The following is a 24,750-nucleotide window of genomic DNA, read 5'->3' on the forward strand; positions in this document are numbered from 1 at the left end:
AGCATGGCCGTACTGGCTTGCATCTTCCTAACCTGGGTCTAGGCAGGCAAAGTGGCCTTTGGGCCATTTTGTCCCGCCGGCCCAGCTTAAGGTGATAGCAGACACGGGTGTAGGATGCAGATCGACGGGTGCTGTTGAGTGCCCCTTGAACAAAACCCACAGCTAGCCAGCCCCGACCCTTCGTCGGTGCAGCAGCGCACGCGCGTGAACGGGAAAGACATGGCCCACTCGTCGCCGGGATCGTGCGCGGCGGTGGCGTCGACCGGGGACGAGGCCTTCACCGACGCGGCGGCGGATGACGGTGGCGACTCCAAGCTCTCCACGCTCCTCTCCGGTACGACCACATCCGCATAGAACCCTAGACCTCTCGTCATCTTACTTGCTCACTCGCGGTCCGCTTCTGCTGTTTACTTAGTGCGATCGCCCTCCCCCCTTCTGCTCAGTGTCGGATATCTATACCTAGGTATCCGAGCCAAAGGATTAATGAGCGTCACGTCGCCTCATCCGATGGTTAAGGACGCAACTGCGGCCTTGTTCGACCCCCAGGAGCTAGGCCACGCCTCGTCCAACTCCGAGGATGAGGTTTCTGTCTCGTCCGACCCCAAGGCGTAGGCTCCGACTCTGAGGACGAGGTTTCCGCCTCGTCCGACCCCAAGGCGTGGGTTCCGATTCCTCCGACTCCAGGGCGTGGGCTCCGACTCGCCTGGTCCCACGGGGAGGGCTCCGCCTCGTCCGACCCCCGAGGGTCGGATTCCGTCTCGCTCGCCTCTCTAGGGCGAGGTTTCCGCCTCGCTCGTTCCCAAGGGGTCGGATTTGCTACCGGACAAAAGTAGTGGCCCCAAGGTGGGACCCAAACCGCTTCAACCACTACGGCATGGAGGCGCACGCCCGTGAGCACGTCTCGGGCGCGTCCTGATGCGACTGGCGGTCGCATCGTGCCATGCTAGGAGACTCATGTCGCCCACCGCGTCAACAGGCCAACACTGTGTTGCCAACTCCCTGCCTGACCACCGTCCAACGTCAGTCAACCGACGTCAGTTGACTAACACTGTACCACCAGCCCCCCGTATGGCCTCTGTTAAAGGACCCTTTGACCATTCCATCCGCTCGGATGGGATGGAAGACAAGAACGGCGCATGACACCCGCACATATGCTGCAGCGGCCAACAGGACCCCGGTGCGACGCCGCTGCCACCACGATCTACAGGGTCAGCGGGACCCACGTGAAGAGGAGGACGGCACACCCCCGGGAGCCTTATTTCTCTTTCTTTTTTCCCTCTTCCCTTCTCTCGGTCTCCGGTATCCTGTTCTCTCCCCTTGGTCTATAAAAGGGAAGGCAGGGCACCATTCAGAGAGAGAGATCGATCGACCGATAGATCGAGCAGTAGAAGCATTGAGCAATGGAACCATAGAGACTTGGGAGCTCCTCCCTCTCTCGCCAGTTTGTAATCCCCTACTACAAACTCACTGCTGGTAACATGAGCAGCTTGAAACTGGACGTAGGGACATTCGGCCCGAACCAGTACAATATACAAATTTACTAGTCGGTGGCAATTCGAAACACCGATAGTTGGTGCGCCAGGTAGGGGTACTTTTGTGCGTCTCGACGTCAACACCAGGCCTCGGATGGCTAGTCACGACATCAGCTGGGTCCTGGGAGCACACGTGCGCTTCGGGGACCTAGACTTCATTGTCACGGTGGAGGGAGAGCTGGCGCGGCCGCCCATCATCGTTCAACCCCTCCACTCCACCGGCCTTGACGCAATCACCGAGGTGCTTGAGGAGCTACGGCTGCGTGCGCCGGAGGCCCGCGGCCCCAGGAGCGGCCAGCTCCTCGACTTTGACTACGGGAGGTTGGAGCATCAGCTTGGCATCTTCCTGGGACCCCAGCCGTCCTAGGAGGGCCTGCGTCACCTCACCTTTTCGTTCACCAACGTCATGGCGCAGCTTACCGGGAGAGAGCCACTCTCCTCGGAATACCTCATCTGGAGCACCCTGACAGTTCTCCTGTTCGGTCTCCAAAACGCCATAGCGACCGTTGGCCACCTTGTGGCGCAACGCATGATTCCATCCCCCACGAACGACGAGTTTGTGGGGGTGATCGAACACGTCGTGGAATCTTTCCATGACCTCATAGAGAAGCTAGAGTCGCCCTCTGGCTCTGACTCCAACAGGGGGAGCCATCACCCCTCTCGTGAATGCTTCATGACAGGTACCCCCAAGGGACACGTCGAAAACATCCACGAGGAGGAGGCTACCCCGACGAATGACCTCAATGATGAGGTCGAGGGGGATGCAGGAGCCCCACCCCACCTATGGGTGGAGCAGCTGAAGGCTTGACACCTAGAGCTTGAGGAAGCGTGACTCCAGCTCAAGTAGGAACGTGCGGAGCTCGATCGTGAGATCAAGCGCAACAAAGACGGGGGGCGCGCACGTGCCATGGCCCGTGACGTGAACCGGAGGATCGTCGAGGACGATCAAGCGCTCCTGCACTTCGCCCGAGCAAGCTAGAACATCGCTGCTATGGCAACCTTGCTCAGGGGGCTTTCGAGGCCTACGATGCCTGAGGATCGATGGGTCCACCGCGAGATTCGCACGCTGCTCGAGCGTGCGGCTGCGCAGCAGGTTGAGAGCTCGCTGTCTTAGCGATGGGAGTTCAATGCTAGCCAGCGCACGCCCTCAGTGCGACCCAACAAGGACGCCTCAGTCCACCTAGCGCCGCACGATGGTAGGCCACGCATCATGGTTCCGGTGCAGGAGCATCTCGGCCACAACCGTGAAGCGCGCAACACCCTCGACGCCCGCCGGCGTACCCGCAGCGATGCGGGGGAGGGGGCCAGCCACGGTTACCACCGTCGATGGGGCGGATGCTACGACCGCGAGGAGGACCGGAGTCATAGCCCTAAACTAACAGGGCCCCAGGCCTTCGGTTGGCATATCCTCAAGGCGGTGCTCCCGCCCCGATATCGCTCGCCGACTAACATCTCAAAATACTTCGGGGAAGCGAACCCCGGCTTGTGGTTCAAGGACTACTGGCTCACCTACTGGGCCGGCGGTGCGATCAGTGACGACTTCGTCATCCGCAATCTCCCCTTGTTCCTGGCCGACTCGGCACGAACATGGCTAGAGCACCTTCCACCCAACTGCATTCAGAGTTGGGCGGACCTGAAACAAATCTTCGTGGGGAACTTCTAGGGCACTTACGCGTGCCGTGGGAACCTCTAGGACTTGAAGAACTCTCGACAGAAGTTGGGAGAGACTCTCCACAAGTACATCCGACGCTTCTTCCGACAGTGCAACGAGCTCCCCAATGTCGCCGATGCCGACGTCATCGGAGCCTTCCTATTAGGGACCATCTGCGAGTCCCTGGTCCATAAGTTAGGATGTAAGGGCCCACGGACTACTAAGGAACTCCTTGACATCGCGACCAGCCACGCTTCCGGCGAGGAGGTGGTTGGAGCAATTTTTTATCGCTCCAGAGGCAAGACGAAGCGGGATGAGGATGCCGACGAAGGCCCCTCCGACTGCTCGAATAAGAAGAAGAATCGGAAAGGGCGTGGGGACTCGCTCGTGGCCATCGCCGAGCGAAAAGCTGGTCGAGCGCCGGCCGAGGGCACCCCCGATCACTTCAACAAGCTGCTCGAGGGGCCATGCCCAAACCATGCCTTCCCCATCAAACACATGTACAAGGACTGCTCCCTCATGAAGCGTTTCTTCACCGACGGCTCCAAGAAATGGGAGCCGAAGAAGAAGCCCGAGGCAGAAGCCGATGACACCGGAGAGAAGGACGGCGGCTTTCCGTCGCCGGATGGCTACCTCATGATCTTTGGTGGGCCAGAGGCATACGGCTCCAAGTGTCGATAGAAGCTCGCACGCCGAGCCCGCCATGCCCGCTTTCCTCAAATGGTCAGGGTCTCCCATAACATTCGATCGATCCGACCACTCGGATAGCGTCACACACCCAGGCAGGTACCCGCTCGTGGTCGACCCTATCGTCGGCATAAAGCGGTTCACCAAGGTACTGATGGACGGGACAGTGGCCTCAACATCATGCACACAGAGACACTTGATGCCATGGGCATCGACCGATCGCGCATCCGGCCGACCAGGGTGCCTTTCCACGGCATCGTGCCAGGAAAGCAGGCCATACCGATCGGACAGATCGACCTGCCCGTCACCTTTGGGAATCCGTCCAACTATAGGACAGAGACCCTCACCTTCGAGGTAGTTGGGTTCCCCTCGGTCTACCATGCCATTTTGGGGCGACCATGTTACGCGAAGTTCATGGCCGTCCCTAACTACACCTACCTCAAGCTCAAGATGTCAGGCTCGCGCGGGGTCATCACCGTTGGCACTTCTTTCCAGAGGGCCTACGAGTGCGAGGTCGAGAGCTACGAGCTTGCTTCGGCAACCCTTGCTTCCGAGGAGCTCGTAGCCATCGGGAAGGACATCACTGAAGGAGCGCCTGACGCGAAGCGGGCGGCCGGATCCTTTGAACATCAAGAAGGTCCTCGTCGACCCTGACAACTCCCCCAAGTAGGAAGGCGCGCTCATCGACTTCCTCCACGCCAATCGAGACATCTTTGCGTGGAAACCCTCGGATATGTTGGGAATTCCGAGGGAAGTCACTGAGCATGCCTTGAAGATCAGGCTGGGTTCTAGGCCGATCAAACAATGCCTGCGCCGCTTCAACGAGGAGAAGCTGAGGCTCATCGGCGAGGAAATCTCTAAGCTCTTGGTGGTCGGTTTCATCATGGAGTTATTCCACCCAGAGTGGTTGTCCAATCCCGTTCTGGTAAAAAAGAAAAGTGGGAAATGGAGAATGTGTGTTGACTACACGAGCCTCAATAAGGCATGCTCGAAGGATTCATTTCCTTTGCCACGCATAGATCAGGTAGTTGACTCGACCTAAGGGTGCGAAACCCTATGCTTCCTTAATGCATACTCCGGGTACCATCAAATCACGATGAAAGAGTCCGACCAGCTCGTGACCTCTTTCATCACCCTATTTGGATCGTTCTGCTACGTTACGATGTCGTTCGAACTCAAGAACGCTGGGGCTACGTACCAGCGTTGCATGACCAAATGCTTTGGAGACCTCATCGGCCGGACCATTGAGGCTTACATGGATGACATCGTAGTCAAGTCCAAGCAGACCGACCAGCTCATGGCCGACCTAGAGCAGTCCTTCAAGAAGCTCTGGGAGAATGGCATCAAGCTCAACCTCAAGAAATGTGTCTTTGGGGTCCCAAGGGGCATGCTGCTCGAATTCATCGTCTCTGAGCGTGGCATCGAAGCCAACCCGACAAAAATCTCAGCCATCACGAAGATGGGCCCTATTTCGAACCTAAAGGGAGTTCAGAAGGTTATTGGGTGCCTCGCAGCGCTTAGTCTCTTCATTTCACGCCTCGGTGAACGGGGGCTCCCCCTTTATCGGCTCCTGAAGAAAACCGACCGATTCACGTGGAGGCCTGAGGCTCAAGAGGCGCTTGACAAGCTCAAAGTGCTCCTAACGAAGGCCCCAATTCTGGTCCCGCTGGCTGAGGGAGAACCGCTCCTACTCTACGTCGCAGCTATGACTCAGGTGGTCAGCACTGCCTTGGTTGTAGAATGGGGAGAAGAGGGACATGCCCTCAAGGTACAGCGCCCCGTTGTCGGTGTTTTGGACCGGCGAGCCCTCAACCAACTAGTAAATTTGTACTACGTGTTCCCAATCCCGGATGGTGATGCAAAGAGACACAAGGTTTATACTGGTTCAGGCAATAGGTGCCCTACGTCCAGTCTGAGAGATCGATCTTGTATTCCTTGCACCTAAATGCTTGTAGTAGGGGGTTACAAGTAGGGTGAGAGAGGGAGCTAGTCCCAGGTCTCTGTGCGGAGCGGCGTGGATTGCTTGAGATGTTGGTCTCAAGCGGTGAAGAAGCTCGTGTGTTCGTCCGTGTGTTTATGCGTGAGTTCGTCGCGTGGGCGTAGGCCTAATCGTAAGCGTCCGATCCCCCTAGAAACGGCCCTGGTCCCTCCCTTTTATAGTTGAAGGGGGGATAAGGGTGATACATGTGTTAGCTACGCGGTGTCGTGCGAACGGAGGCGGCAAGTCCGAGCCCTGTAGCTTGTTACTGTGGCGGCGTGGTCGATGGAGTGGTCCTATCCTTGACGCACTGGGGCGACGCGCCGGTCACATCCGATCCTATGCGTCGTGGGAGCTCTAGTGTTAGCTTGAAGCGGGGCGTGGCGGTCGACGTGCCGGTCACTATGTGTTGACTGCGTGAGAAGTCGAGGCTCAGTAGGTGCCGAGGCCGAGCCATCGTGGGAGGCTCGACGGGCGTGAATCCCGAGGTTGCCGAGACCCTGAAGTAGATTGCCGAGGCTTGGAGGGAGCAGTTGGTCTTGTACGCTGATTTCGAGGCTATGGTGACCCGAACTTGACTCCCCACGCCGCGTTGTTCTATGGGCAGGGGTTAGGTGGCACAGTGTAGTGCGAACGCTGGTCGTGGGCACAGCACCAGAGCATAGTGGCCGGTAATCCCTGCCCCGTCCTGTCCCGGACGATATGGCGTTGATGTGACTTCCCGTCTCGTCGGCCACTCTGCAGTGTCGAGCCGTTGTCCGGCTGATATCGCAGGAGTGGTTGGCGCATTAATGGGACGTGACGCTCTGTCGGGGAGACCGGTCGAGGCAGAAGCGACGGGTTATTGCCGAGCTGGCCTCGAACGATACGGAGAATCGACATCTTGTCCGAGGCTTCACGCGTGGGGCCTCAGGCGAGACGGAGAATTGGTTCCCCATCGAGGCCTCCCGTGCGAGGCCTCGAGCGAGGCGGAGAGCCGGTGGGCTCGGACAAGGCCAGGGGTTAACCAATGGTTTGCCTTTTGGCTTTGTTTTTGATGGGGTCTAAGTGGTTCTTTCGGTATACGCTCAGGGTACCCCGTTTTATGGTACCCGACACCCGTGTACTTCGTTAGCGAAGTCTTGTCCGACACCAAGACACGCTACCCCCAGATCCAGAAGCTCCTATACGCCATCTTTATCACAAGAGGAAGTTGCGCCACTACTTTGAATCACACCAGGTGACCATCGTGTCATCTTTCCCCCTTGGCAAGGTTATCTAGAACCGGGAGGCCATGGGGAGAATCATAAAATGGGCGCTCGAGCTGATGGATCAGGATGTCATGTACGCCCCACGAACGGCCATCAAGTCTCAGGAACTGGCTGACTTTGTGGCCGAATGGACCGAGATCCAGATGCCACCGGCGGCTGTCGATCAGGAGTACTGGACGATGTACTTCAACGGATCACTGATGAAGAAGGGCGCTGGGGCCAGGCTAGTTTTTGTTTCCCCCCATGGGGTGCTCATGAGGTACGCAATTCGCATCGACTTCCTGGTTTCAAATAATGTGGCTGAGTACGAGGCACTCGTCAATGGCTTGCACTTGTAGAGTTCTCCATTGAGTTGGGCATCCGACGGCTTGACGTCCGAGGCAACTCGCAACTGGTCATCGACCAGGTCATGAAGGAGTCAAGCTATCACAACACCAAGATGGCTACGTATTGTCATGAGGTCCGACAGTTGGAGGACAAGTTTGACGGCCTTGAGCTCAACCATATCCCAAGGTGGCTCAACGAAGCAGCCGACATGTTAGCAAAGATGGCATCGAGCCAAGAGCCGGTCCCCACCGGCATCTTCGCTAGCAACCTGCACAAACCCTCGGTTCGATATGAGGAACCAGAACAGACCAGCAACGAGCCGCCAGTTCTGGGCTCGGGGGTTGATCGACCCTCAGTTCCATCCGACCCTGATGTCATGGAACTCATCAAAGACCCAGTGGTGGAGCCCGACCCTCCAACCAACTAGAGAACACCTTATCTCGATTGCCTCCTCCACGAGGTGCTCTCTGCCGACAAGACGAAGGCCCGATAGCTCACGCGTCGTGCCAAGTCCTTTGTCGTCATCAAAGGAGAGCTCTACAAGCGTAGCCACATCGGAATCCAACAGCGTTGCATCCCCATCGAGCAGGGGAAGGACCTATCGGAAGACATCCATGGAGGGGTCTACGAACATCACGCCACACCTAGAACCTTGGTCGAAAACACATTCCAGCAAGGTTTCTACTAGCCAACCGCGGTGGCCGACGCCGAGCAAGTCGTACGCACCTGTAAAGGATGCCAATAATATGCTCGGCAAACTCACCTGCCAGCCCAAGGGCTCCAGACAATCCCCATCATGTGGCCGTTCATGGCCTGGGGGCTTGACCTAGTAGGGGCCCTCAAGAGGGCGCCCAGGGGCTTTACACACTTACTTGTCGTCGTGGATAAGTTTACGAAGTGGATAGAGGCTCGGCCGATCACCATGATCAAATCCAAGCAGACCATGTTGTTCTTCACGAACATCATCCACTGATTTGGGGTCCCAAACTCCATCATAACCGACAACGGCACACAGTTCACACGAAAGTTTGATTCATATTTGATGAAGTATAGCTCAATTGTTGAAATCTGTCCTATATTGCAAAATCAGAGCTAGCTGTGATCCTAGCCATGTTTGAGTGAACAAAACTTATTGGATTGGCATGAAAATTGGTGTACATGCTCTAGACTTATGGTATAAGATGATGTAGAAATTTCATGAAAATTGGATAAGAAATGCTTCGGTTTTGGAGTGGTTCTTGTCAGCTATAGTGCAGCAGTTTTTCAGCATGTAGCAGTGGTGGAAGAATTGATATATGGCAGCAATATAGAAGTCCAATGAAGCTCAAATTTTTACAGCTGCTAGATAACTTAGTAAAGAACATCTCCACCAAATCTCGTGGTATTTGGATTTGTACTTTGAGAGATATGCTTATTTCTTTGAAGGGTACAAAATCTGTCAGAAAAGTGATAAATATTGGATTGATCTAGAGTCACTTTGATTGAAAGGTCCTCAAGTTGGAAACATGTTTATAAGTGTTTAAGGTACCTAAGTTTGGTTTTGAGATAATCTAAAAGCATGACAAGCAAAGCGTACAAGGCTATTTGATTGTGGAGTGTACTTTGCACACATTCGGTACTCAAATTGAAAGATCAAGATCAAACTCAAGATGAAGTTAAAGTTTAAGTTCTAGTGACAATTGGAAATCATTTGGTAGAAAGAAAAGAACTTAAACAAGAAGAAAGAAAAGGACTTAAAGAAGGAATCAAGGTTACTCATCAAGTTAAGTCCATCACTTGGATCAATCAATCAAGTTATTTCAAGTGAGTGTCAACAATGGTTCTTGGAGAAAGGTCACTTCTCCCTAGTGTAGGGGCTTGCCGCCTATTTGTAGGTGAACCAAGTATGGTACTTGGAAGGCTAACATGGAAGTGGTGATCCGAGGAACATTTGAGATGCTTAGTTGAAGCAATCAAAAGGGTTGATCAAGAAAAGCAAGCAACACCCAAAAGAGAGCTAGTCATGATATTTCAAGTGGTATTCTCAAATTGATGCTCTCATGCAAGCAAAGATGAAAAGATAAAGCAAGTCAACCACAACAAGAAAGTGCACTTGATTATAAGTGGTATTTATTTCATATGGGTGAAGAATGGAATTCAACATGGTATCTATTGGTCTTCACCAAGCTTATAATTGGACTTCACATTGCTATTGGAGTAATGAATTGGAATCTATGTGACTATCCTCTACTCCAACATAGCAAAGGTATCATTGTAATGTGCATGATCATTTCATCCCTTACTAGTATGCGGTTAGTGCATATAGTACATGCTTCATAGGATCATGCATAACAAATGAAATGTTTAAATTCATAGCCTACCACTATTGTTTGAATGATTACTTGATCTAGTGGTTAGTATATGAATTTGTTCATGAGCTAGTGATCCCAAGTACTTGATCTAATTTGGATTGCTAACAAGTGGCAAGTACAATATTGGCAAGATAACCCTTGCAAGAGGTGTGAAGAAGCTTGTCATTGGTTCAAACCGGACTTGGAAGCTTAGGCAAATCAATTTAGTTCAAGTCAATCATAGAAGCTCATGATAGTGATAAGAGTACAAGCACAAGACAACAATGCAAATAGATATCTAGTTTGTATGTTTCAAATGATGTCTAGACTCAAGTATTTTATCAAGAATCTACAAATAATGTCTAGATCAACTCACAAGTGATATCCTATAAGTGGTACTCATGAAGATAGAAAATGTTCAAGAAATGGTTCTTATTGATAAATCCAAAAAGTGGTTCCATACTAGAAGATTCTTTCAAATGGTATTCACTTCCTACAAGTGGTATCTATACATAGTATTAATCATGCAAGACGATGGTTCCACAAGTGATCCTCAACTTTAAGTGATCATCAAATGAAGAATGCATCCCTCAACTACAAGAGCTCAAGTGTATCAATTGGATGACCCATGCTATCACAAAGGGGAGTTGTCACACAAATTGATAACAAGATCAAAGAATCTAAGTGTGGTATCTCAAGAAGCCCTACACAAGTTACAAGTGGTATCTACAAATAGTGTCATTCCAACAATCAAGTGATGTCCATAAAAAATACAAGACTCAAGCCTCAACCATCTACCCCAAACGTATACTTTTGCATCAATGAGACGCTCACCTTTTATGGAAATTGATGACAAAGGGGGAGAGATAAGATATGAAAGCTTAAGAGGTTGGACATGAATCTGGATAAAGAGGGAGCAACATTGAAGAAAAAAGATGGATCAAAATTCTTGGACAAGAGAAGCACACAAGTAGGGGGAGCAAGCTCATGAACTTTGATTGATTGCATTTGATATGTGCATATTCATGTGCTTGCTTGCATTGCATAAACTTTTAAAATTCAATATGCATGCTTGTGTGGTGTATGCTAGTTGTAGAACTTGAATGATGATTTGATAACTAGCATGCATAGGATGATAGATAGACACTTGGTATGCTTTTCAAAATAATGCTAGTACCTTGCTTTTAATGTTGATCTCATGAGGTATCTAGTGCTTTTATGTCCAAGTGATATCTAGCTAACCATGGTGCTAAGGATGAACTTAAAGGTGCAACTCCGATTGGTACACGCTTCAAAGGTTTATTCTATACACCTTAGCTTCATTTTGTAGTAATTACTCTCCCACAATTTCAATCTATGCATATGTGCAAGCTTCAAATTAAATACTCTAGCACATATGCAGGGGGAGCTAATACTACCATTTCAGGTTTGTGGTACTTGTCCAAAATCATTTTCACATGGTAAAATTGCTTGGGCAAGCAACATGAATCCAAAAGAGCTTAATTTCCATATCTTTGTAGAGTTGTCATCAATTACCAAAAAGGGGAAGATTGAAAGGTCCTTGTTTGATTTTGGTAATTGAGTGACAACCTAGGTGGACTAATTGTGTTTATGTGAGATACACATGTAATTAGTCCACAGGTACATGTGTGTGAGCAACATATGCCATGAAGGTGAAAATGGCTAGGAGATGTTACAAAGCTCACACATGTGAAGATGAAGGAGCTTAAATGCACATGAGACATGACATTGAGTCATGTGATCAAGGTGGAGAAGATCAAGACAAGACTTGGCTTGATGGACCGGTTGCAAGCGTGAAGGGCAAGTCGAAGGCTTTGGAGTGATGGACCGTGTGGCGGTGAAGCTTTAGCAAGACTTGGCGTCGATGGACGATGGCAACGGTGAAGAGCAAGTGAAGTCAAGATTGATGAACCAATATGATCACGTGATGATATGAAGTGGATCATATCATTGTTGATCGTGTTGGTGCATGTGTTGCATCGACATTGAAGGAGATGGAATGGAATGCGCAAGGCAAAGGTATAACCTAGGGCATTTCATTTCACCGGTCATAGGTGTGTAGAGAAGTTTATGACCGGGTTTAGGATAGATGGCCATACTATCAAGAGGAGCAAACTTGTTTGCATATCGGTCATCTAGTGCCACTCGAGTGATCTAACTTTGCATCGTCGCTAGGATCGAGTGGCGTGGCAAGTTGAGTGGCTAACATCCTTTGGGAAATGATTGTGAAAAGCTAACATACATACACATGGTGGTGTACACTTAGTGGTGTTGGCACATTTACAATGGAGATGGAGTTGGAGTTTATGTGGATCAACTTGGTGAAGAAATTCCACCGGCGGACAGTCCGACGGTGCCAACGGCGCCCTACACAGAAAAGACAGAGTCTCACTGAGTGCATCGGACGCTGGCACTAGAAGTGACCGGATGCTGGCAGGGCGCGTCTGGTCAGACTGACGCATGGTGATGTAGGAGCTGGAGTATGACCGGACGCTGGGCTGCGTCCGATAACGTGCGACCGGACGCGTCCGGTCAAGGTCGGTACCTTACTATAAACGACCGGACGCTGAGGGTCCAGCGTCCGGTCAGTTGAAGCTGCTGCGTCTGATCAGAAGATGACCGTTGAGATCAGAAGAATGCCATTGAACGCAGGTGACATGTGGCTGTCATCGGGCGATCGGACGCTGAGGTCCAGCGTCCGGTCAACACGACCGGAGCGTCCGGTCGACCCGACAGTTGCCCAGTGAAGGGGTAATGGCTAGTTTAGCCCTAGGGGCTATAAATAGAAGTGGCCTTCGGCCATGGCTGGTGCTGAGCACCTTAGGGGACTTTGTGTCCATGCTTGAGAGTGCTTAGGAGCCCTCCATCTCACACATACTTGATAGTGATCATCCGATTGTGTGAGTGAGCGATTCTAGTGCGATTGCATCATGAGGTTGCATCGAGTGGCACTAGGTGATCGAGTTGCAAGCCGGTGGTGCTTGTTACTCTTGGAGGTTGCCACCTCCTAGACGGCTTGGTGGTGGTCTCCATGGAAGCCCGCAAGAAGCTTGTGCGGCGCTTCGGAGAAGTGCTTGTGAGGGGCATTGTGCTCGTCCCGTGGGAGTCGCAAAGAGCAACTTTAGTAAAGCGTGTCATTGAGCTACCCTCACTATCGGGGTGGGTTCTTGCGGCGCCTGACGTGCGGGCTTAGCGGGTGATGCTAATTAGCCGCCGAACCACCAAGTGAGTGGTCGACACAACGGGGACTAGCGTGTTGGCAAACACGTGAACCTCGGGAGTAAAAATCAATCGTGTCAACCTTGTTCTTCCCGTTGGTTTGCATCCCTATTACACAAGCTTGCAATTACTTTTATACATATTAAGCTTGTGTAGTTGCTCTTGTAATTAGATAGCTTGTGTAGCTTGCTAATTACCTTCTTGCTTGTGTAGCATAGAAGTAGCTCCCTTGCGTGGCTAATTTGGTTTGTGTAACCTTGTTAGTCACATTACTTAGTTTGTGTAGCTAAGTATTTGCGCTCTCTAATTTGGCATTGGTTGCCTTGTTATTGAGCATTGCTAGTGAGCTTAGTTCGCTTTGTGCTTTTGCTTACTAGCATGTGTAGGAGCTCCCTTGTTGATTAAAGTACTAGTGGCATAGGTTTGTGTGACCTTGCTCCTAGAATTGGTTAGGTGAGCTCTAGCTAGCCCGACACCTTTGTTACTTGATTAGTATCTTTGGAAGGTGCTAGAGAACATAGATAGAGGGGTGTAGTCTTGGCTAGACCGATCGTCTTAATTCCGCACTTGTTTCGGTTAGCCGACGCGATTAATTTTAGAAAAGACTATTCACCCCCCTCTAGTCTGCCATCTCGACCCTTCACCTCGGCACCATGCCAGTCGGCTCCTGGGGGATTGGCCAACGTGCCAGGATCTTCTATGGCGCCAATGCTAGGAAGTTGCTGGGGATGGTCCTACGGAAAGCACCAACGTCACACGACGAAATCCGAGAACACAACGAAAGGGTGAAGAAGTCATTAACACACCCCAATGCCATTATCTAAGAAAGTTTCGGTGTCTGGTCGCTCAACTCCGAGTCTACCATGACGGCAATTGGCCGCTTTGATCCCCCGGTGGGGTCGGTCGGAGCAGGGTAGACTTGCTCCTCTGACCTCGGGGGCACGTCCTCGCATGCTGATCTTGGAGGCGCATCCTCTTCGGTTTGTGCTGGGGCGTGCTATGGAATTGGGGTCAAGTTGGCCTACCCTACGCCAGCCTGCTCATCCACGCGCGCAAGCACGCCCCATGGGATGTTGGGTCAGACTCATCCTCCTCTTCCTCCTTTTCCTCCTCGTCGCCGTCGCTCTCCTCCGAGCCTTGTCGGCGCTTTCCACGCTGTAGCTTCGCTCGCTCCTTCTTCGCCTTCTTCTGGTCCTACTTCGCCTTCACCGCCTTAGCCACGGCACCGTTCGCCGCCCTCCTAGCCGCGTCTTCTGGCAGTGGCGGGTCGGACTCATGGGCGAAGAGGCCAGTCTACAAATTTCAACGCTTAGAATATGAGAACAGAGGAGGGTTGACCAAAGAAAGAAACTCGAAGAAGGCTTACCAGTTTGATGAAACCCGCGTCTGGCTGCATCGCAGGATGCCCTGGGACCGGGTACACCGGGGCGAGATCCACCGATGGATCCGCTAGGCACTCCATGGCCTCCTTGATGCATTGTGCCATTTTGCCAATGCTGAGGGCCTCACCGACGACCATCACTGTCCCTTTGGGCATGGAATCCGGCATCATCTTGTACATCGGAAGGGCATGCGCTATCAGCGGTGCCAGCCTCCTGACATGGTACACTCTGATGATGCCGGTCCTATGAAGACCGTGGCCCTTTAGAGTCACGATGGCTTTGAGAAGGTCGTCGAGCCTCTTCTGCTCCTTCACGATGGGCCCGTACCTCCACGTGTCCGGCGGCTCCTCGATCAGGCGGTCGATGAAGATCGGTAGGGGGCGGCATCGTTCCTCAGGTAGAACCAGAGCTTATGCCACCCCTTGTTGGACTTCGACAATAGGATGGACATGTACTTCAACAACCGGCTGCCTCAAAGACGGATGCTCGCACATCCCATCAGCACCGCTAGGTCTAGCTTCTTCCTCTCCTTCTGCAGCTCAACGGCGAAGAAGTACTTCCACAGCTCAAAGTGGGGCTTGATCCCTAGATACCCCTCGCACAACGCAATGAAGGCCAAGATGTGCTGAATCCCATTGGGATTTAGGTGCTGCAGCTCAAGCTCGTAGTAGTGCAGCAGCCCTTGGAGGAATCGGTGGGGAGGACTTGCGAGCCCACGCTCGTGGAAGGGGACGAAGGAGACAACATAGCCATCAGGCGACGATAGCTCATCCTCACCACTAGGTACAATCCACTCCATTGCCGTGATCCTTATGTGGAGAAGGCCTTTCTTAACTAGAGCCTCCATGCGCGCGTGGAGAACATCGAAATGAGTCCATGACTCCATCGAGGAACAAGGATGGTGATGCAAAAGATCTGGCGGTGGCGTAGGGCTAGAGAGCAAGAGCTTCACCGGCGGTGGAGTGGAACAGGGGAGCGAAGGACGGAACTCAAGAGCGAAAGGCAGAAAGACAGGAGGGGCAAGGATGCGGCTACGTGTATAGAGGCTGGGGAGAAACGGGTCTGTTTATAAGGTAAGGGTGGAACGGGTGAGGGGCGAACCATCTGCCTAAATTAACATGTCCCATGCCTCGCCAGATCTATTTCCTTTGGGGTCATGCCCTCATTGTTCCATGCCACATCAGTCGCATCGCTGCCTCGAGAGACGAGCACATGCCTATCCAAATCTTCCCCATGAAGGATCCGCCAGGCGATGGTTCGCCTTCAAAGGCTATGGGACACCACAGGTAAGTGTGATACGAAGCTGAAAACGCTCTGACGGCCCATTAACACCCAAGAGTTTGAAGGCTGGCCCACTAGTGGGTTCACAGCCGCTCTAGGGCACCCTAGAGTGAGGGGAGGTTAAGGACAGGCCCGCTAGCGGCCAATACCCAAAGCGCGTGAAGCGCCACAGGCATCTCAACCCTCATTTTGAGTCTTGGATGATGCAAGGTCCATGGTTTTTCCTGAAGAAAGGCATCGAGCCCTCGGATCGGTCGAATAGATCTGAGAACTATATGGACCGGCCACCAAGAATCTAGAGTCAGTCACCAGCTGATCTCGAACTAGGCCCCCGCAAAGGGGATGCCGGCTCTCCACTCGAACAAGCCCATTAACAACTCACCGAGCACCGTGCTCCGTCTAGTGAGGAAAGCTCGACGTAGCTCAGCCCCTCCGTTCTAGGGAATGGACGCGTGTGGGATGACAATCACAAGATGAACCGACCCCCTGACCAGACACCTACTACACGCGGGGGCTCGGGGGCTCAGCATCGCAAAGAGACTGAACACGTGGTCACAAACAAACGATGAGTCACCTCTAGTTGCGGAAACCGCAGATGGAGTGACGCAAGAAACCAGCCAACCGGCCCCTAGAGGCTCATACGTATCTCACCATCCTGCAAAGCGACAATAATGAACAGTACTCCCGTGCGCCCTCAAGCGATAGATCGCAAAAAGCCTTTGTAGGAGAGTGACACTCCTCGAAAGGCTCGAGGGCTACTATCGAATATCTATACCTGAGTATCCGATCCAAAGGATTAATGAGCGTCACGTCACCTCATCTAATGGTTAAGGGCGCAACTGTGGCCTCGTCCGACCCCCAGGAGTCGGGCCACGCCTTGTCCGATTCCGAGGATGAGGTTTCCGCCTCGTCTAACCCCAAGGCGTGGGCTCTGACTCTGAAGATGAGGTTTCTGCCTCGTCTAATCCCAAGGTGTGGGATCCAATTCTTCTGACCCCAGGGCGTGGGCTCCGACTCGCCTGGTCCCATGGGGACAACTCTGCCTCGTCCGACCCCCGATGGTTAGATTCCGTCTTGCCCGTCCCCCAGGGCGAGGTTTCTACCTTGCCCATTCCTAGGGGGTTGGATTTGCTACCGGACAAAAGCAATGGCCCTAGGGTGGGACCCGAACCGCTTCAACCACTACGGCATGGAGGCACATGCCCGTGAGCATGTCTCAAGCGTGTCCTGATGCGACTGGCAGTCGCATCGGGCCATGCTGGGAGACTCACATCACCCACCGCATCAACAGGACAACACTATGCTGCCAATTCCCTACCTGACCACCATCCAACATTAGTCAACCGGCATTAGTTGACTGGCACTATACCACTAGCCCCTCGTATGGCCTCTGTCAAGGGACCCTTTGACCATTCCATCTGCTCGGATGGGATAGAAGATAAGAACGGCGCATGACGCCCGCACATATGTTGTAGCGGCCAATAGGACCCCGGTGCGACACCGCTGCCACCACGATCTACAGGGTCAGTGGGATCCACACGAAGAGGAGGACGGCACACCCTCGGGAGCCTTATTTCTCTTTCTTTTTTCCCTCTTCCCTTCTCTCGGTCTCTGGTATCCTATTCTCTCCCCTTGGTCTATAAAAGGGAAGGCAGGGCACCGTTCAGAGAGAGATCGATCGACCGATAGATCGAGTAGTAGAAGCATCAAGCAATCAAACCATAGAGACTTGGGAGCTCCTTCCTCTCTCGCCAGTTTGTAACCCCCTACTACAAACTCAGTGCTGGTAACACGAGCAACCCCAAACTGGATGTAGGGACATTCGACCCGAACTAGTATAATCCTTATGTCCTCTTAGGACACCATCTGGGTCAGATGCACAATATACAAATTTACTAGCCGGTGGCAATTCGAAACACCGACACTCAGCATCCGCGATGCTGGGTTCGAAGCGATTATTCGACCTAGATTTGTGGTTGCTGATGCAGAATTTCCAGATTCATGCTTCCTTCCAGGAATATTTGGTGCTAGGGTGTGGGGATTGAATCCCCCGTGGTGTCTCGTTGCTAGGTTTTGCACGAGCATGTGGTCTACTTAGAAATATGCTAGCCAGCTATAGAAATATGCTTGTAAATTGCTAGCTCGATTTGTATCTACTCGAATGGACGCTACTAGAGTGACTTTGGAAATGGGGTTCTATTACTCTGCGTCTCTGCCGTCGAAGTCAGGGTTACCCTTTTGATCCATACCATATCGTGTCCATTTGTTTGTTTCTGCATCCCGTTCTAATTTGATGTGACATTTAAGGCAACTCCCTCTTGATAAGTTTACTCGTACTATTTGAATTTCTATCTTAGATTTTGTTAGGATGATCTCCACCAGTTGGCCCAATGGTCAATTGGACTCTTGATCCATGCCCTGATAGGCGGCGCTCAACTGGTTGTCCTGGCTAATGGGCCCCCGTTGTGCAGTGCCATAAAAGGATGGTGGGGGCTGGGGCACAAGACATGAGGTCACCGGTAGCCGCCAGCCCCACCCCGAAGTTCCTAACCCTAGACTGATCGAGAGGGGCGCTGCGAGATACAGGAAGCGCCATCGCCTTCGCCGCCGCCATAGCACCGCACCTGCACTGCTGCTGCGTTCGACGACCTAGCGGGCGCCTGCATGGCTTCCCCTACTATGACTCCAGTGGCCATGTCGTGGTGGCGTCGTGGCCATGACTGCACATGGCGAGGTACATCACCAAGTCTCCCATCTAAGTCAAGTTTATCCCTTGATCTACGATCCTAGAGGTCATATTTTCTATCAATGGTATCAGAGCTAGGTTCTCCTAGATCGAGTCTGGGGTAGAAATGTGAAAAGAGATTAGAAGGAGATGAAAGATTTCCAAGTTTTCCCAAACCCTAACCCTAGATCACAAGAAGAGAAAGGAAAGGAAGGGGTTTTCCTACCTGGTAACCGCCCGCACTGTCACCACCGCCGGCCGTCGCCTCGACACCGCGCAGGAAGTCACCCCCAGTCGCCACGAGTGCGAGGAGAAACCGCCTAACCCTAACCTTAACCCTAACCCTAGAAAGCGGACGGACGGAGAAGGGGAGGATCGACCCGGTTTTTCCCGCCGTCGCGCGGGCAGAATAGGCTAAGCCACCGCTCGATGCTGGGTTGTCGGCGTGCGGGCTCAGGGTGCCGACATAGGACCGCTAGAGAGTGGCACACTCACCCATTGGGGAGCACGTGCTCCGGTGAGGGGACCCATGGTGACGCCGCACTCTTCTTCTCCGACGTCTGTTGTAGTAAGGAGAAAGGGGAGGAGCTAGGGTTTAGGGAAGAGCACCACCACAGCGCGTATGGGGGAATGGGGCACCGTCGCCCAGACCGCTCGACGGTGGCGCACTCAGCCTAGGGTGAGCGCGCTCGCCGGCGAGGGGACCGGCGGCGGCGCCGCTCCGTTGCTCTTGTTTTTCCACTGCGGCGTGGAGATGAGAGTGAGGGAGAAGAGAAAATCAAATTAGGGTTTCTAGGAGAGCGGCCACGACATGGTTTTATTCGAGCGACACATGCGAAGAACTGTCCAATGCGATCCGACAGTCGGTGTTGCTCGGGCTGCTTTGAGCCGAGGCGGGATTGGGAATTCTCGGCCCAGGCCCAGGTTGCAACATGGGCGCAGGGGAGCGCGGCGCGAGCGGCCGTCGTGGGCCGGTTTTCGCTGCTGGGCCACGACAGCGCGCAGCGCGTGAGTGGTTTCGGCCCAAATGCACAATGAAGTTTTTAGTTTTCATGTTTATTCATTTTTAGAAGCAAATTTTGATGATTTTTGTCTAGTTTAAATCTCTGTCAAAATTTGAACTAACGAGATAATTTTTTCAGAGAGTAGATTAGTACAGTGAAATGCTTCTAAAAAGTAGATAAAGAATTTTTTCATGTTTCCGCTGCAAAGTTTAATGCTGAATATATTCTAATTAAATTCAAATCAATGGAAGAATTTAATTTGAAGAGCAATTACTTTTAGTAAATTATGATTATGTTTATCCTCTAATTAAATTAGAACCAACGGGAAAATTTAAATTAGAGGAGTAGTCTGATTATGTTTATGTTAGATTATGATATTGTTATTTTCTGACCAACGTTGATGATAACAATATTATAATAAATTTAAGTTTGAAGTTTAAATCTCTGATAAAATTTACACCAATGTGGTCAATTTTTCATAGAGTAGATAAGGACCAAGAAATGCTCCTAAACTAAAAGAATGTATTTTATTATCAAGTTTTTGCTGTAATGATGTTGATTATCTTCTAATTAAATTTGAACTAATAGGAGAATTTAATTTTGAAGAGTAGTTATATGTATTTCAAGTTGATTTATGAGTTTTATGCATTAATTCTATTTTCTGCCCAACGGTGATGTAGAAGCACCTTGTTTATTTAACCAACGAAATCACTCGACTGTATGCCAATGGGCTGTAATGTTGGGCTATGTGAAGGAAAAGGCTTGAGTCAAGCCAGTTCATGATTGTTTTTTGTTAGTTTATTAATTTTCTGATTAAATTGGAACCAATGGGAAGATTTAAATGGAAAATGAAGTATAAGTGAATGTTTTTATAATAAGAGTTGTAATAAGTAACATGCATGTCTAATTTGACCCACGTTGGATTAAGCATGCGTGTTTGTATATAGATTTATCCTGCATGGGGAGAAGTTTGGCATAGTACTTATGCCAGTCAATCCTACATGACGGGAGAAGTTTTGTGATGACTCATATGTTTTTATATCCCGCATAGCGAGAGAAGTTTGGGTAGCTCTTATGCTATCCTAGTATTGACCATGGCACAATAGAAATGCACCATCATGGTCATACTAATCAAAGGACAAGAAAAAGATGCAAGAGTGACTTGTAAAAGTACAATTAATAAAAGACCTCGTCGAGTTCTTGAAGTGGAATGAGGACAGTGTACTCCTATACGGATCAAGAAATAACTTTATTTGCATGGCATAATTATGTGAATGAAGTAAGTCATAAGTGTCTCCTCATTCACAGTTTTTCTGAATAGTTCTCAAAATTATGGTAGTAAAGTTCATGCCATATTTCGAGGGAGAGAGTTGTGAGATGAATTAAGAGTAAGAATTAAGATCAATTAAGAAACTACTCTTCATTAAGAGTGAGATAAAGATGTTGATGAATGTGTACTCTTCATTAAGAGTGAGATAAAGATGTTGATGAATGTGTACTCTTCATTAAGAGTGAGATAAAGTTTTTGAGCCAAAGGATGGCTAGTCCAGTTGGTTAACTGAGATATGCTAGTCACTCCGGCGGCACCCTCCAGGTCCTGAGTTTGACTCCTAGTGGGAGCAAATTTCAGGCTAGGGGTTAAAAAATCCCCTCGCCAGTCCCGGATGCCAAAGCACTGGTTTAAAGGAGACGACCTATCTCACAGGTTACGTCTCCTAGTGTCGGGCCGGGGCTAAGGTTCGGGGGTTTTCTCGACCTGTGTGAGATGGCCTTCTTCTTACGTATAATGCCTGGGGGCGGCTTGCCTCTCGCAGGTCAAGTTTTTTTATAAAGTTTTTGATGAATGTGATCGTCGGTCACAACAATGATACCCCTAAGCAGAGAAATAGCTAAATTCCTGGACCTTTTAAAGTTCCGACAGGAAGATAGCGTAGTCAGCCTCAAAGATGTTAAGGTGGTGCTTAAAGCGCCATATGAGGTTTTAACAGATTAAACCCATTGAAGATACACCATCTTTAGAAAAGATGGGATGATCTGGGGGAGCATGGTATGTAGAGGTATGTAGAGACCTAAGACTTGAAGAGAAGAGAGACTCAGGAGCAACAAGTTTCTCAATACCTATTGATGTTGTATGACTAATACAACCTGCTGTTAGCTCTTCGAAAAAGATGAATAATATAAACAAGGATCTTGTAATATAGGAACCTAGAGAATCAATTGCCTCTTGGCAATGAAGAGCAACAATAGCCCCATATGAAAGTGCTAGTAGCTAAGGCCCCAGAAGGTCTCAAAGAATTAGTAAACCAGTTTTTCTGATGACTATGAAGTCTATGTTAGTAAAGAAATTCAAATAAAGGGTGATCCCACCTCATTTGAAGAAGCCATGAGAAGCGTTTACTCGTTTAAATGGTAAGAAGGTATGGAAGTTGAAATGTATTCGATTAATACCAACGATGTTTGGGACTTAGAAGAAATTCCTAATGGAGCCAAAACAGTAGGCTGTAAAAGGGTCTACAACACAAAACATGACTCCAAAGAGAATGTAGAAAGATATAAAGCATGACTTGTAGCTAAAGGCTTTACACAAAGAGGATGAATAAATTACGATGAGAGTTTTCTCTCTAGTCTCATGCAAGGATTCTTTAGAATCAAAATGGTGTTATTGGCACATTACGCTTTAGAGTTACATCAGGTGGATGTAAAGACGACATTCCTCAACGGGGATTTGTATGAAAACGTTTACATGGCACAATCCAAAAGTTTTGTCATGGAAGCAAAAGAACGTATGAGATGCCGCCTATAGAAATCCATTTATGGGTTAAAACAAGTCTCTAGACAGTAGTATTTGAAGTTGATGAAATAAAGAGAAAATTTGGGTTTTAAAGAAAATGAGAAGGGCGATAGCGTTTACGCGAAGTTCAAGAATGGAAAATTTATTTTCCACATCCTGTGAATAGATGGCATTCTACTCACTAGTAGTGATGTTAATCTGTCATTGAAGAAGAAGAAGTTTTGTCCTCAAGTTTCAATGTGAATAATCTTGGTGAAGCATCATTGGTTTTAGGAATCGAAATTCACCGAGATAGAAGAAAATGGGGTATTAGGACTATCTCAAAGGCATACTTAGAAAAGATTCTAAAGAAATAAAATATGCATGCGAGTAAACCTACTCCAGTCATACAAGAAGGGATCAAGTTCAAAACGATGATATACGTGATAGATTAGGGGTAGCGCCAATTGAAGAAAAGCTTGTCCAACACCGGTTGTGATGGTTTGGACATGTCCAACGAAGACCTCCAGAGGCACCGGTGCGTAGTGGAATCCTAAGCCAGGATAGTAATGTGAAGAGAGACAGAGGAAGACCGAAGTTGACTTGGTTAGAGGCAATAAAAGGAGACTTAAAAGGATGGAATATATCCAAAGACTTAGCCTTAGATAGGAGTGCTTAGAAAACAGCTATTCACGTGCCTGAACCTTGATTGCTTCTGCTGGGTTTCAACTCTAGGCTACCCCAATTTGTTTGGGACTTAAAGGCTTTGTTGTTGTTGTTGTTGTTGTTGTTGTGAGTAAACCTATGCCTGGTCCTATAGTCAAGGGTAATAGATTTGAGAACTTTAAGTGTTCCAGGAACCGATATGAGATTGATCAAATGAACATGGTTTCATATGCTTCAGCTGTTGGAAGCTTGATGAGTATACAAGTACAAGTAAGAACTTACCCTGACGTAGTTTACGTATCCGGAATATTTTGGTAGAAGTCCAGTCCAGATATAGATCACTGGATTGGAGTTAAGAATGTCTTACAATTTTACAAAGTATCTAAGGCCTCAGCTGAGTTAGAAAGAACAAGTACTCTCAAATAGTTGTGGGTACAAATGTTAAGTTTTGACGAGATGTGTAGTGAAATCCACAGTAGTTGCTAACACTCGCAGTTGGAGTATTATTGTGGAAAAGCTCCAATGAAACAGTTGTGGTGTCATCAATGATGCATACCATAGTATAGCTTGTCTTGATGCCTCAGGAACAGGCAAAAGAAGTTTAAGGGAATTAGTACCTGGATTTAACAAGGGTAGCCAATAGAAATAACCATTTAAAGTAGTTAACTCCTAAGACAACAGGTCAAGTGTGCTGCCAAACACATCGACATTGAGTTATATGTTGTAAAGGAGAAAATCCAGAATTATTTTAAAAGCATTGAGCCTATGAGTACCAAGCAAGTACTTGCGGATCCGCTTACCAAAGGCTAACCCAGTACGTTCAGAGAACACACAGTCGACATGGGTTTATGAGAAAGCCTATGATTTCTGGATACTAAGGGCCTAGTTGAGAATCTGTTTCAAAACAGAGAGGTGCACTATAGCTGTTTAATCTAGTGGTAACTGACCGTGATGATGAGGCACGCTCTATGCACTGATCTATGATGGAATGAGAAAATGATAAAGTAAGTGGAGTTTGAGTTATAAGGTGAGATCAAGAGCTATAAAAGGATGGTGCGGGCTAGGGCACAAGCCATGAGGTCACCGGTAGCTGCCAGTCTCATCCCGAAGTTTTTAACCCTAGACCGATCGAGAGGGGCGCTGTGAGTGACGGGAAGCGCCATCGCCTTCGCCGCCGCCACAGCACCGCACCTGCACTGCTGCTGCGTTCGACGACCTAGCGGGCGCCTGCACGGCTTCCCCTACTACGACTCCAGTGGCCATGTCGTGGTGGCGCCGTGTCCGTGACTGTGTATGGCGAGGTACATCACCAAGTCTCTCATCTAAGTCAAGTTTATCCCCTGATCTACGATCCTATAGGTCATTTTCTATCAGATTTTATATAAAGTCAAACAAATTTCATCTACAAAATCACATGTGTTCCATAGAGTACATAGCTTACTAAATTCTATATACCCAAACTACTGATAGTTCACAAGTGCACACTGCAATTGCTTTGCAAACCATTAGAAGAACTGTTGGCACCTGTGCATTCCCTGATACAGTATTACTCATGCTAACACGAGCGTGAACTATTTTTGCGTTGTGCAGACGTGTCGCAGCAGGTGCAGGGCGGTCTCCACAGCATGCTCAGGATGAGCAGGTGAGCACCCATCGTGCTGCGCATCATCATTTCAGATTCTCGATTAATCCTTGTGAAAGTCATCCGGCTTGGCCCTGACGCCCGTTGTGCCATGCCTCTTGTGACGACGGTGGCAGCGAGATCGCGCGGTGTGACGGTGAGATCGGTGTGGAGGTGGAGCACGCAAGGGATGCCGTGGTGGAGAAAGGCCGGGCGCTGCACGACGAGCGGGAGAGGGTCCAGAAGGCCGCTCTCGCCGCGCTCAACATCCTCAGCGGCGGCCGTGGTGCTATCTGATGGGATGCC

General features: G+C 49.9%; 1 protein-coding gene across 1 annotated transcript; it reads left to right on the forward strand.

Annotated features, from left to right (window-relative positions):
- Nucleotides 1-219: 219 nt before the first annotated feature.
- LOC136474070 (uncharacterized) lies at nucleotides 220-24,750 on the forward strand. The gene is made up of 3 exons (XM_066471684.1): nucleotides 220-334; nucleotides 24,414-24,465; nucleotides 24,582-24,750. Exons 1-3 carry the CDS (start codon nucleotides 220-222, stop codon nucleotides 24,739-24,741), a joined length of 327 nt encoding a protein of 108 aa, XP_066327781.1. The 3' UTR covers nucleotides 24,742-24,750.

This window comes from Miscanthus floridulus, chromosome 8 (genome assembly GCF_019320115.1).
Source record: "Miscanthus floridulus cultivar M001 chromosome 8, ASM1932011v1, whole genome shotgun sequence".
Classification (NCBI taxonomy): domain Eukaryota; kingdom Viridiplantae; phylum Streptophyta; class Magnoliopsida; order Poales; family Poaceae; genus Miscanthus; species Miscanthus floridulus.

Excerpts from the sequence above, each read along its gene's own strand:
- LOC136474070 (XM_066471684.1), top strand. The coding sequence starts at position 220 with ATGGCCCACTCGTCGCCGGGATCGTGCGCGGCGGTGGCGTCGACCGGG. Across the intron at positions 335-24,413 it reads GCTCTCCACGCTCCTCTCCG|ACGTGTCGCAGCAGGTGCAG; the intron begins GTACGACCACAT and ends TGCGTTGTGCAG. Across the intron at positions 24,466-24,581 it reads AGCATGCTCAGGATGAGCAG|CGAGATCGCGCGGTGTGACG; the intron begins GTGAGCACCCAT and ends CGACGGTGGCAG.